Raw genomic sequence first — 11,657 nt, 5'->3', positions numbered from 1 at the left:
AATGGATATCTTGTTAATAACAGATCCCAAACCCCAGCATCAGCGCTGGCTCAGTGGAATAAGCTGTGGTATAATCTGGACTCTGGGTTACTACCCACTGGGCCTACAACTCCAGTCCTTTGCTAAGTTCAAAGCTCTCCCAGTATCTTATCAAGGTTGTTTAGAGCAAGATGAAGCTAGAATAGCCTAGCTGGCCCTCTCTGAAATGAAAGACAGCTCCCCCCTCCCCAACATTTATTTATTTTTATAGCAAGGGTGCAGGTAACCCCACTCCCACCATTTAAAAATCAAATAGATGCTTTAGCAGGCTGCTGCCTTCACATGAGCCCTGGAGATTGTTCCTGACTCAGGAAAAGGGTTATTGGCGGCGCTCAAAGACACTAGCTCTAGAAAAAGGATTCATTTCTTTTATTAAGGAGCTAGCTATATTCTGCCGCGGTTGTTTACACTCGGATTTTTCTGCATTTGCTCTCAAGGCTTGTTTCAAATAGGTGAGGCCAACCTGGAGAACAGCAGAGGACGTACCAACCGACATCTGAGATGCACACAACAAGTTGGCTCACAATGGGCGTGCAAACAGAGAAAAGAGAATACAAATAAATATGGCACCTCCTCAGAAAAAAAGCAAACACAAAAACCGGAATCACAGCGGCAGCCATAGCACAAAGACCTAGCAATTTCAGGCGATACCAAGCACAGTTCAAAACGAAAGCAAATTCAGAAAGGAGAGGCGTTCAACAAGGTGACTTGCCAGACTAAAAAGTATCTAAGTGAAAATGTTATAATTGACTTTTCAAGTATTCATTCACTCTAGATGATTAAACTGCCATAATCTGTATAAACTATAGAAAAATTATTAAATGTCAACTTTGACATTATCCTGAAACTTCTGTCACTAGCCGAACATTTTCCCTAAGTTTAAGGAAGCTGCAGAGCCAGGACTATACATTACACTCTTCAGCTAACATGTGCTTTTCTCAATATTTGGCCCAGACTTTTCCCAAAGATATTACATTTACAAAATTCTCAAAGAAACCTTTTAGGAATAAACAAAAGGCACCCGAACCATTCATTATAAAAGCAGAAAAAATATAAATAACACATTTTAATCAAATAATATAAAGTAAATATTCTGCGGGCATAATTTTTTAAAAATTAATAAACTTCTTTTAATTTACTCACCATAAAGAAAAGATTTAAAACGTTCAAGTGCACTTGTTTGATTAATAAAGCATTTTATATTCAATTATTTAGTGCTAATCATTAGGAAGTTTACGTTGTCGAGGCAAAATCACCAGCTCAGACATTAAAAACTACCATTATAAAAATATAGCTACAAGGTCAATATCAAATTACTCTTACATAGGACAGCTCAAGGGCTGTTTCTATGTGACACTAGAAACATTTTTTTTAAACACCCAAATCCCTCTCAAAGCGCAGAAACCTCAAGAGCAGTGACATGAAGGTAGCTTGAAACACAGGTAAAGTCCTTTCCAAAAAAAAAAAAAAACAGGTGGTGTCCACCAGCATACGCTGATCATTAGTTTTAATAGTCTGCGGTAAAATTCTAAAGGTAGAAGTTAATTTGTCGGGCCTTCGGTTCGGTCTTCCTCCAGCTCCTGGGCTTCCCTTTTGGTTTCCCCATCCTTCGCCTCCTGTCTGGAAACCGGGAATTTGTCCTTGTTGTTCTCCTTTTTCCATTTCATTCTCCTGTTCTGGAACCAGATTTTTACCTGTCTCTCGGTGAGGGCTAAGGCGTGGGAAACCTCGATTCTTCTCTTCCTGGTCAGATAAGGGTTAAAAAGGAATTCCTTTTCCAACTCTAAGGTTTGGAAACGGCTGTAGGTTTGTCTTCCCCTTCGTCTACCAGGAGCTGCTGATTAAAACAAACAGAAAAAAAAAGAAAAATAAACATTAAAAATGTAATGGTGCGTCTGCAGGTTGCTGGAGGTTTCTGAAACAGGTCTAAGGGGTGAAATATACACAACTCTCCTTAGATCTGATATATAGCATGGGCAGGCACGAGGGGCAGCGAGAACGTCCTAGCAATTATTATGACCCCCATCATCTTTTCATGGTTTCTACTTTAAAGAAAAAAAGTCTGTATTACTTCATGAATAAGAGTCACTGTAAGCTACACCAGAAGAAAAAGGAGAGGGAGAGGGAAAGGGAGTTTTAAAGCAATTACGTGAGATGAAAGCAGATTTCTCCCCCTCTTCCCGCTTAAAAAAAAAAAAAATTGCATCCCAACCTTGTGGTCTCATCCAGGGAAACATTTGAGAAGGAGACGAGCTCTGATTTAAGTGGTCTGGGTCCTCGCCAATATTACCACTGGACGATTTACAGTCAGGATATTGTACCAGCTCGGCCTCTTGCTGGGTCGTAAAAATCGGCTGTCTCTGTAAGTTATCGTATCCGTAAAACTTCGCGGGCTCCCCGTGACAGGCAATCCCACCGCAGGGGGGAGGCGGCGGCGGAGGAGGTGGGGCGGCCTGGTAGGCTGCGGCTGGGCTGCCCCCGCCGGGGTGGAAGTAGTCCTGGCCGGGGCCCGGGCCGCCCCCACTACTGCAGCCCGGCCGGGCGGGCGGCGGCGATGGGTGCGGGTGCGGGTGCGCGTGCGGGAAGCCGGCGGCGCTGTTGCCATAGAGCTGCAAGGCGGCGGCCGCGGCGTGGCGGCCGCCGACCTCGGGCGCGAAGTGACAGTCGTAGTAAGTGGGATTGATGGCCTCGCCCGCCGCGGCCGCCGCCTTGTACTTGGAGTACAGCGGGTTCACGAAGTACGAACTCATCGAGGCGGCGGCGGCGGCCAGCGGCCGGGGGCCAAGGTAGGGCGGCCCCGGGCGGGCGGGCGGCGCGGAGCAGGCAGGGAGCGCGCCTCAGCGCGGCCGCACTGCCGCGGGGGCCTCTGGGGCGGCTGCTCGCGCCACTGGGGCCGCCGGGCTGGGTTGCTCCCGCCGCCCGCCCGCCCGCCGCTTCTGCGACCCCGCAAGCGCGGGCACTCCGCTACTGGGCGCTCATGCTCCTCTGTCGCGCCCGCCGCCTCGACCTCGCGCCGCCTCCCTCGCGGGTCGCAGGGCCTCACCCAGCCCCCGCGTTCCACTGCCCGCCCGGCCTCTCCCGGCGCGCGCCGGCTTGGCCGCAATAAACTCGCCAACACCCCGGGTGACCTGCCCCGCTGCCTCCACTCTTTTCCTCAGGCACCGGGCGGCCCTGAGCGCAGCGGGACAACAAAAAAAAGTACGCCCGGCCCACGGAGACACTCTTTGGCTTCGGTTTACAAACCCCCGCTCTGGAGGGGAAAGGAAAAAAAAAAAAAACACCCTCTGCCCGCCGCCACCTCTCACCTCGCCCCTCCCGCAGCCCCCTCCCACCGCTCTCGCCGCCGCTGCCGAGGCTGCCGCCCCGGTGCGCCCCGGCGAGGCATTTTCGCACCACGCCACTGCCGGGAGAGGGAGCGAGATGGACGCGAGATAACCGCGCGGAGGGATCCGCGGAGGCGACGCCACTGCACCCGACGGGACGCCTCACGCTGGCGCGGAGATGCCTCCGCCAGCCTTAAAGGGGGCCCATAAAACCGCACTGCCAAGGGCTCGCAGTGCCCCCGGGGCCCGGGGAATGCGGGCCACGGCCGGCCGGGCGGGGGCACCGCAGAGCCTTACACTTGGGGGTGGGGAGCGGGGCGGCAGGGAGGCCACTCCCAGGAGACTGTGGCGCAAATGACTGCCTCCCCGGCCCCTGGAGCAACCCCTCAGAGGTTGGCCGTGGCTATTGCGCCTCTGGACACGCGGGCGCAGCCCAGGGAACGAGGACAAGCCGTGTAGACGATCCGGACTGAATATTTGAGTTAGGTCCTATCCAAGTGGCTTGATTAAAGGCCACAAAGGTGACCTCAATACCAAAGTGCATTATCAAAGCGAATCTAAGTTAAGCCCTTCTTTTCCAGCCGAGCGGGCCTTGTGGAAATGAGATGTACATTTACCCTTGACGCACTGCACGCCTGGCTGAGGCTCCCAGGTTAATTGATATTTAATGGAAATCATGCCCATGAATATAGTTTCCATCATTTCACCCTTGATAGACGTCAGTACCAGGCGCAGGGGGCAGCCTGAAGAATGTGGGGAGGGGGAACATTAGCATTGCTGAGGGAGTAAATAGAAAAGCAGACAGAAATGTTCCAAACAGCGAAGGAGGACTCACGCTGGAGAGGCTGGCATTTTCTCCGGCAGGACGCGCGGCTCCGGGTCTCAGACCCTGCGTGGAGAGGACCTGGGCAGGCGGGGCCCCGGGCGGAGGTCGCGGAACCGACACCGCAGAGCCCCCCAAGGAGCCTCCGGGCCGGCGTTCGGAACATGCCGGTTCCAAGCAGCTGCAGGCGGCGCCCATCTTCTAACGATTCTAGTTCATGCAACAAGCCTGTGAAGTTAGTGCCGAGAGCAGGCGCCGTGTTCAACTTAAAAATTTACTAATTTTTCCAAAGGTAAAGAAAGAAAACTCATTCTATGAAGAACGAGAAAAAGAAACGGCCCGTGTCATGTGGGCAAATAGAGTGTGAATCGGAAAAATACTCCTGATTTTAGAAACTGGCTCTGAAGCCTCTTGGCGTTACACTACCAATTCGCCGTCCCTCTACCCTTCTTCTTCCCCCCACCTCTACTCCAGTGTTGATGATGTTCAATGTCCAATTAATGTGATAGGTCTCTGCTGAGTGTGTTTTCCTTTGCCTACTCTGCCTTTTTCGTGGGTCTTTGGGTGACCCTTTTTCTCGGGATAATCCATTGTTGTTGAGGGCACCAGGCCCACGAGAGCCGACCTCAGAAACACTCTCTCAGCCCACCGAGGACGCCCCCGCTAAAACTTAAACACACCTTGCTGGCTTTTCACGCCAAATGAGGAAGTCTAAAACCCCCCAGGCAGCTCCCAAAGGCGTAGCAGGCGACTGACTTCAACTACCTCTTGCCCCTTGTGGGTTGGCCCAGCTCGTGAGTGAGATCCTGAGGTTAGTCCGGGTGGACAGAATATTATTATTTTGCAAATGGAGAAAATAAGGTCGAGAGGGAAAGGCATAACAAGATAATGTTTAAGATTTGGCAATTATTTCTACAGGGAATAGCTGAAAATAGTGAAGGTAAACGGATTGCTAATGAATCTGCAGATTATAAAGGCATGTCTTATTTTTAAATTAGTAGGGAGTGCAAGGAGACTTTTGCTGTGTGAATGGTGATGGGTCCGGTTTTTGCTGTTGTTGTTATTGTTTTCTGCTAGTTATCACCAGGTTAAAACTTCCTTTAAATCCCTAGGCGAACGAACTGATTCGGACGGTTAACGATTTGTACTCCAATCTTGCAAATACACAATTAAAAGAGTAATTATTTTCAATAAAGCCTTGAAACAAACTTTGTAATCGTGCCTTTTAATTTCACTGTTTGGCGTGTGTGTGTGTTTAAACCCTCGATAGTAGATTTTAGAATGGAATGGGGGAAAAGAAGAGCGAGCCCAGATCTCAATAATACAAAGCACTTTCTAGAACTTTGTGATTCCTGAGGGGACGAAAAAGAAACACAAACACTACAAATTCATTTCTACACATTCTGGCCTAATTACGAAAACATTGTAAGACAACATTTCCTCTTGGGACAAAACATTTTTATTTTTTTTCCCTTCAAGCATTCCGTTTATAATCTGAATGGGAGCAGAGTGCGATTAACTTCGTAAACATGTATGCTTTTACACTTTTCTGTTTTGATACAATGCGTTAACGTAACGTTTTCAACTGTGCCATAGCCCAAGTTTTCTGAAATCCTAAGCCAAAATTTCATACATAATAAACACTTCTGGTGAATGCAATAGTGTACGTTGATTCTTTTTAGTTAAATTTATCCTAATTTTGAATCTAACATAGGATTTGTAAGTGTCTTGAATCAAGCCCTTCTTCCGCCGCAACGCCAGCTTTACGATCACAAAATGGAGCAACGGCGCTCTCTAGTGGCCAAATGCCACCTCTAACCGAGTGAGCTTAACTTCCCTTTATTCAACTCAAACCAATTCCAATCTTGTTCTTTAGTTTGACTGGGGCTTGGATCGCTGACACTAATAATGCTTTCATCTCTTTGATTGTCGACAAGTCAAGTGCAGAAAACAGGGGCTCCTGAATGCCAAAGATATTTCTGTTCCCGAGAGCTTCCCGTAGTGTCTTTTTCAAAAGCTTCCAGCCCTTCTTTTGCCAGACACAGTAAGTCCCCATTCTGTAATCGCCCACAATTACAGGATGGGCTAGATTCTACGAGATCACAGCTTTCTAAATATCAACTGCTATAGGCCTCTTTTTTTTTTTTTTTAACAGTAGAGCCAGGGACTTCGAAAGCTAAGAAATTACATAAGTTAAATTCGTTCATTTTTTCTTTTAAAGGTGTTACATGTAGCATTAAATCCTGAATGTTGGCTGCTTTGTAATTTTAATGCTTCGGGCCCATTTCACTGGACAATGGGGGTGGGGATAGAAGGCAAATTAAAAAGTTTTTTTTAATTTATCTCTGAATGCCTGTCTGGAAAGGCCCCGTTGGGCTGTGTTCATTGGAATTTCTAAGCACAATAAATGAGATATTAAATTTATATCAAAAGTCAGAGTGAAATGAATTGGCTAAGCATTCCACTTGAGTTTTTTTTAAGTGAAGACTTTAATCAGTTTAGGTGTTTCCTAAGAGGCTAATCTTTTTTCTCATTTTCAAAAATGTTTTCCTCCAATTCAGCTGTAACGATTAATTTTTATATAAGCAAACAAATAATTTCCAACAATATTTTTGCTCCGTGTTTGGAGCGGAGGGCTAGATATTTTTGTGAAAGGTCATTTAAGTGGCAATTTCATCTCTTTCCGTGGACCATGAGGCTGGGAGATGCTCGGCCTAAGTAAATGACCCAAGAGCACTAACTCTCCCACCCCCAAATAACAGGCGTATTTTCCTTTTTTAAAAAGAAGGAGCTAGACGGCGGCCATAGTCAAATATTATTGAGAGCCACCCACTGGCTACTTCTATACCCACCTTATTTGTAAAATCAGAACTATATTGTCTCCTCCTTCCTACTCCCTATTTTCATTTCCTAGGTGCTCACACCTCATCCAGGGCTCCCCAGCCCCTGGCTTCTTAGTCCAACGGAGTCCTGTTTATATTTTATTGTCCAGATTTTAAGACCCAGTTTTGTCTGCATTTTTCCTTTCCTCCCACAAACACAAACATCAAAATGAGATGTTTTCAAAGCGAAGCGCCGAGCCTGTTGTAAACTCATTACCTCCAGACGTCTCGCCGACTGGATGGCTTTATGACACCTTGGCTCTTCCTGTTTTCAAAGAGCCCAAGGTATCGGGTTGGCCGCAGGGGTGGGGGGTACGCAGCACCTTCTACCGGATCTGGGCCTTGGATTTCCCTCCCTGCCCCCCTCTGCTTTTCCTTCAAGTCCCCTCTTTCATCCGGATCCCCCAAAACTCTGCTATCGCCCCCGCCTTCCGCCCAGCCCAGGCCGCCCGGCGCCACCGCCTCTCGGGCCTGCAAAGGCTGTGTTGGGCCCAAATCCTCACTTACAATGACCTTCATTTTAGCCTCTGAATGCGGCCCTCAGAGGGCCGAGCTGGGGGCTAAACACACAAAAACTGGGTGGGGGAGGGGGGCGGGGTGGGGATAGCTGCCGAGGAGAGCCTTGACCATTTTGATCTTCTAAGGTCACTTCGGGGCTCCTGTGGGGAGGGGCGGAAGCTCATAGCCTAACCGGCTCAGCCCTCCCGGAGCCAGCCAGCCCCGCGTAACTGGAGGAGTTGCCCCAGGGTGCTGAGTTGGCCTTTCCCTGGTTGGGTGGGGGGAAGCGGGGTGTTGATGGCTGCGACTCCAGTGACCAGAGAGAGACATGGTGTGCGGTATGTCAAAGCCTCAGCAAGACGGTCCCTTGGTTCCTGGGGTCCATGGGCTCTGCCGGTTCTGCTGCAATGCTGACGCTGGGTCCAGGGTACAGAGCTCGCCAGGCATTGGAAGCAGGCTGGGACAGGACCGCCTAGGGCTCCCCGGGGCGGGGGGGTGGCTGTGCTCTATGCTGCAGCCTGCCCAACCAAAGCGAGATTCAGAGGCAGATCAGAGACCTTTCAGGTGGAAGGGCCATGGATTTTTAGCAGAATATCCTTCCCAGAGATGGGGAAGAAGTTCCATAAGGCTGATATTTTGCAAAGAGGCAGAGAAAGCAAGCACACAGTGTTCAGGGCCAGCGTTTGGGCTCCATTTGATCAGGTCAGCATTTATTGGTAGGAAGCGGTAGCATTTACAACTGGTCCTCAGGCAGGAACCGGGAGGGCCTACACCCGCGGCCACCCACGCGAGCCAAACCCTCCCAGGGAGAGTGCGGCTCCTCCAGTGCACTGAGAAAAAACCCCTGACCCACCGGAGGCCCTGGGCTCCTCTCTCGGCCTCAGTCCAGATCTCAGTGGAGGGCCCACGGCCTCCCTGAGGAAAAGGGACTTTCATAACCGGTGGGCCACACGGCCGGGGCTCTGCCCGGGCGGGCCTCCGCACTGTCGTCGCTCTGCCTTCGCTCTCGGAAATGGGGTGCCCTTGGCCCCTGCTTGAGCAGCGCTAAGCAGCTCTCGGGGGCTAAACTACAGCACTTTTCAGAAATATAGGAGACATTTACACAGGAGAGGGTTCCTCAAACCAGCGTGCACTCACAAAATATGGCATTTCCTAAGGAACCAACGGAACAGGTAAACAGGGGAGCAGGATAGGGCAAAACCCCAAAGCCACTTGGTTTCTCCAACACATAAGCGAGCAAATACAGAGTCCCCCAAATTACCTCACAGAAACCAACCACACAGTCACTTCTACCTAAAATGGGGTAGGGGGAATGTCCGAATGGCTGGAGAAGTTCTGGAAATCAAGCACCCACAAAGAAAAAAACCCCACTGCCATTGCAAAGCAGAGCGGTCCTGCCAGCGCCGCGCCGGGTCAGTCTCCCTTGGGGCATTTCTCCTTGCTCATCTTTTTCATTTTCATCCTACGATTCTGGAACCAGATTTTGACCTGTCTCTCTGTGAGGTTCAGAATCCTTGCCACCTCATAGCGCCGGTCCCGAGTGAGGTACATGTTGAAGAGGAATTCCTTCTCCAGCTCAAGCGTCTGGTATTTGGTGTAGGGACAGCGTTTTTTCCGGGTGGAGCGAGCGTGGATCCAGTTTGCTGCGGGGTTGTCTATGAAGAGGGGAGTTTGAAAAAGGGGAGCGAGGGGCGGAGGGGAGGCAGGGAGAGACAACGGGGTGGGGGAGAGAAGAGGTCGTTAAATTAATTTCACCAAGGATGGCCGCTTTTCACAACTTGGGGGGGAATTATCATAAAAAGCCTTAATGCCCGCGCTCTGTTTACCGTACAAACCGCGTGCCCAGGGTAGGTGGTTATGGGACGCTTTTTTTATGGATGCGTGTAGCTCGCCCAGGCTAGGGTAGGCGTCTAGACGTTTTTATAGGTTAGTAAAACTATCAGTTTTGCACATTCGAGCCTTACAGGTTTCAGCAATAAATCAGGGGGCAATTTCTTTTGCACTTACTTGGGTCAAGTTGCTGCTGCGGCGCCTGCGAATGCTGCTTCTCTTCCTCCTTCAGCGGACAGCCCGGGCTCGGGTGGTCGCTGCAAGCCGAGGGCTCCGATGAGCCGCCTGCCCCGGACCCGGATCCGATCCCCGCCCCGGGCCCGGTTCCCCCAGCCGCCGCCGCTGCCACCTTGTCCCGTAGGAACGAGTTGCACGAGAACTCGGGGCCGCCGCTCCCCTGGGACTCTCGGGCCGCGGAGCACTCAGTCCTTTTGGAGGAGGAAGACGAGGAAGTGGAGGAGGTGGAGGTGGTGGCTGCGGCGGCGGCGGCGGCGGGGGTCGGTGCCGCTCCGCTCTCAGGCTTAATCCCGTAGTGGCGCCCGTTGGGTGGGCCGCTGGGGCCGGGGCTGGGACCGGGGCCCGGGCCACCGCCGCCTCCGCTACCGCCGCCGCCGCCGCCCGCACCGCCCGGGAAGCCGGGCAGCGGCTCCATCCAGGAGCGCATGTAGCGGCCGGGCTCGGAGGCGGAAGCGGCCAGGGGCGGCGGGGGCACGTATGGGTGGTAAAGGCCGCTCATCGCCGCCGCCGCCGGGGGCTGGGCGGGCACCGCGGACCACGAGGCGGAGAACACGGCCGATTTGGGGGCAAAACTACACGAGGCGAACTCGGCGGCGGCGGCGGCCGGGCTGTCGGCCACACCTGCGGGCCTGCCCTGCGCGCCAGGCCCTGGAGGTCCGAAGCGCCCGGCGAACACCTCGTCGCCCTCATGGCCTATGAGCGAGTCCACGTAGTAGTTGCTGAGGGTGCCACTGGAGGACATTTTGAGGCGCCCCGCGCTCCCACCCAAGGTTACACTGCCCGCCGCGGCGCCGCTCCCCGCCGGCGCCCGAGCCGCCGACTAGTTCGCAGGCTGCAGCCTCCACCATTGGTCGCGCGGCCCACGTGATCATATTTACCAATACCAGGAGTAAATCAGTCCGCTAAACTGGGGGCTGCTGTGATTAAAAAAAAAAAAAATCATCATCAACATAAGAGCAGCAATTAGAGCCCACGGGTCCCGGCCCGTGCGCCGAGCTCGGCCCGGCCTGACTCGGCCAACCCGCCGGCGACCGGGACCACGCGCCCCGACCGCGGCCGCAGGAGGCGCTGGGGACTATTTGTTCGCCTCTTCTTGCCGCCCTCGGTCTTGCAGTCCGGCTGGGGCTGCCTCCCCAAGCGCCCGGGCTCCGAGCTCCCCGCCGTGAGTTCTGGGCTCACCGAGCACTTGGCAGAGCCCAGGGCGGCCGGGGGCGGGGAGCGCGAGCCTGTGCGGCCCGAGGCAGGCCGGCCTTCCGACGCGGCCCCCTGGCGCCCGAGGGGAGTTCTCCCGGTGCTTCTCTCCCGGCCCCAGCCCACCCCTGCCTACGCACACCCACACCCACACACGCTCTCTCACAGCTTGTCGTGTTGTTTAAAACAGGTGGAAGACCTCTGTAATGATATTATGCCTTTCAATAAAAATTTTATGAGGTGTATTTGATTATAGATTAATGTGTCCCTAATAAAACGGACGGATGGAGCAGCTCGAAAGGCCCCCCTCCCCCTACCACACTCACACACGCCCGCGCAGACACACACCCCCGACGTGAGGCTGAGCACACGCCGAGGCCGGAGGGGTGAGCTGGGGCGGCCTGGCCCTTGGGCTGGGCGCGGCCGGCGGCCACCGCCCGAGCTCTGTCTGCCTTCGGAAGTGTCCGCAAGCTGGCAGTCAGCACCGCGCGCACCGTGGCGGCCAGGGTGCCTTGTCTTCTCCGGGACTTCTGGAAAGGTCCTGGAAGAGAACACGCCACAGGGCAGAACCCAAATGCTAGCGCAGGCCCGCACCTCACTGCCGCCCCGACCCTGCCTCAAGAATGGCCATCGGGAACAGCATTTCCCTGGGCCAGGCCGCTCCCCCTGGTTCACACTTGGAGGCGTCCAAGTGAATTCCAGAGATCTCTAAAAAATGGCCTAGTCCTTGGGCTACTCTTACGCATTCTTTTCTTTCTTTCTCTCCCTCCTCCCCGCTTTTTTTCCCCCAGTCTCCAAAGGTAAGGCTGGGCAGCCTTGAATCTGAGGGAAATG

At 52.9% G+C, this 11,657-nt stretch overlaps 2 protein-coding genes across 3 annotated transcripts; both read right to left on the bottom strand.

Moving 5' to 3' along the window:
* Positions 1 to 306: 306 nt before the first annotated feature.
* On the bottom strand, positions 307 to 3,338 carry HOXD8 (homeobox D8). Of its 2 annotated transcripts, none has more exons than XM_055396993.2 (2): positions 2,252 to 3,338; positions 307 to 1,873 (listed from the first exon to the last, which is right to left on the bottom strand). In XM_055396993.2, the coding sequence occupies exons 1-2, from the start codon at positions 2,787 to 2,789 to the stop codon at positions 1,581 to 1,583; spliced, it is 831 nt and encodes a 276-aa protein (XP_055252968.1). In that variant the 5' UTR covers positions 2,790 to 3,338; the 3' UTR covers positions 307 to 1,580. The 2 variants fall into 2 exon arrangements, with proteins under 2 accessions (XP_055252968.1, XP_055252967.1); XM_055396992.2 differs by having other exon boundaries at positions 313 to 1,876.
* Positions 3,339 to 8,254: 4,916 nt separating this feature from the next.
* On the bottom strand, positions 8,255 to 10,919 carry HOXD9 (homeobox D9). Its single transcript, XM_055396994.2, has 2 exons — positions 9,573 to 10,919; positions 8,255 to 9,220 (listed from the first exon to the last, which is right to left on the bottom strand). The coding sequence occupies exons 1-2, from the start codon at positions 10,372 to 10,374 to the stop codon at positions 8,979 to 8,981; spliced, it is 1,044 nt and encodes a 347-aa protein (XP_055252969.1). The 5' UTR covers positions 10,375 to 10,919; the 3' UTR covers positions 8,255 to 8,978.
* Positions 10,920 to 11,657: the final 738 nt, after the last annotated feature.

This window comes from Moschus berezovskii, chromosome 2 (genome assembly GCF_049115385.1).
Source record: "Moschus berezovskii isolate FMDL1 chromosome 2, NW_MosBer_1.0, whole genome shotgun sequence".
Taxonomy (NCBI): Eukaryota; Metazoa; Chordata; class Mammalia; order Artiodactyla; family Moschidae; genus Moschus; species Moschus berezovskii.
This window is presented reverse-complemented; position numbering and strand designations above follow the sequence as displayed.

Coding starts and splice junctions, on each gene's coding strand:
- HOXD8 (XM_055396992.2), bottom strand. CDS start 2,789: ATGAGTTCGTACTTCGTGAACCCGCTGTACTCCAAGTACAAGGCGGCG. Junction 1,877..2,251: donor TCCCTGGATGAGACCACAAG/GTTGGGATGCAA, acceptor TGTTTTAATCAG/CAGCTCCTGGTAGACGAAGG.
- HOXD9 (XM_055396994.2), bottom strand. CDS start 10,374: ATGTCCTCCAGTGGCACCCTCAGCAACTACTACGTGGACTCGCTCATA. Junction 9,221..9,572: donor GCAGCAGCAACTTGACCCAA/GTAAGTGCAAAA, acceptor CCCTCTTCATAG/ACAACCCCGCAGCAAACTGG.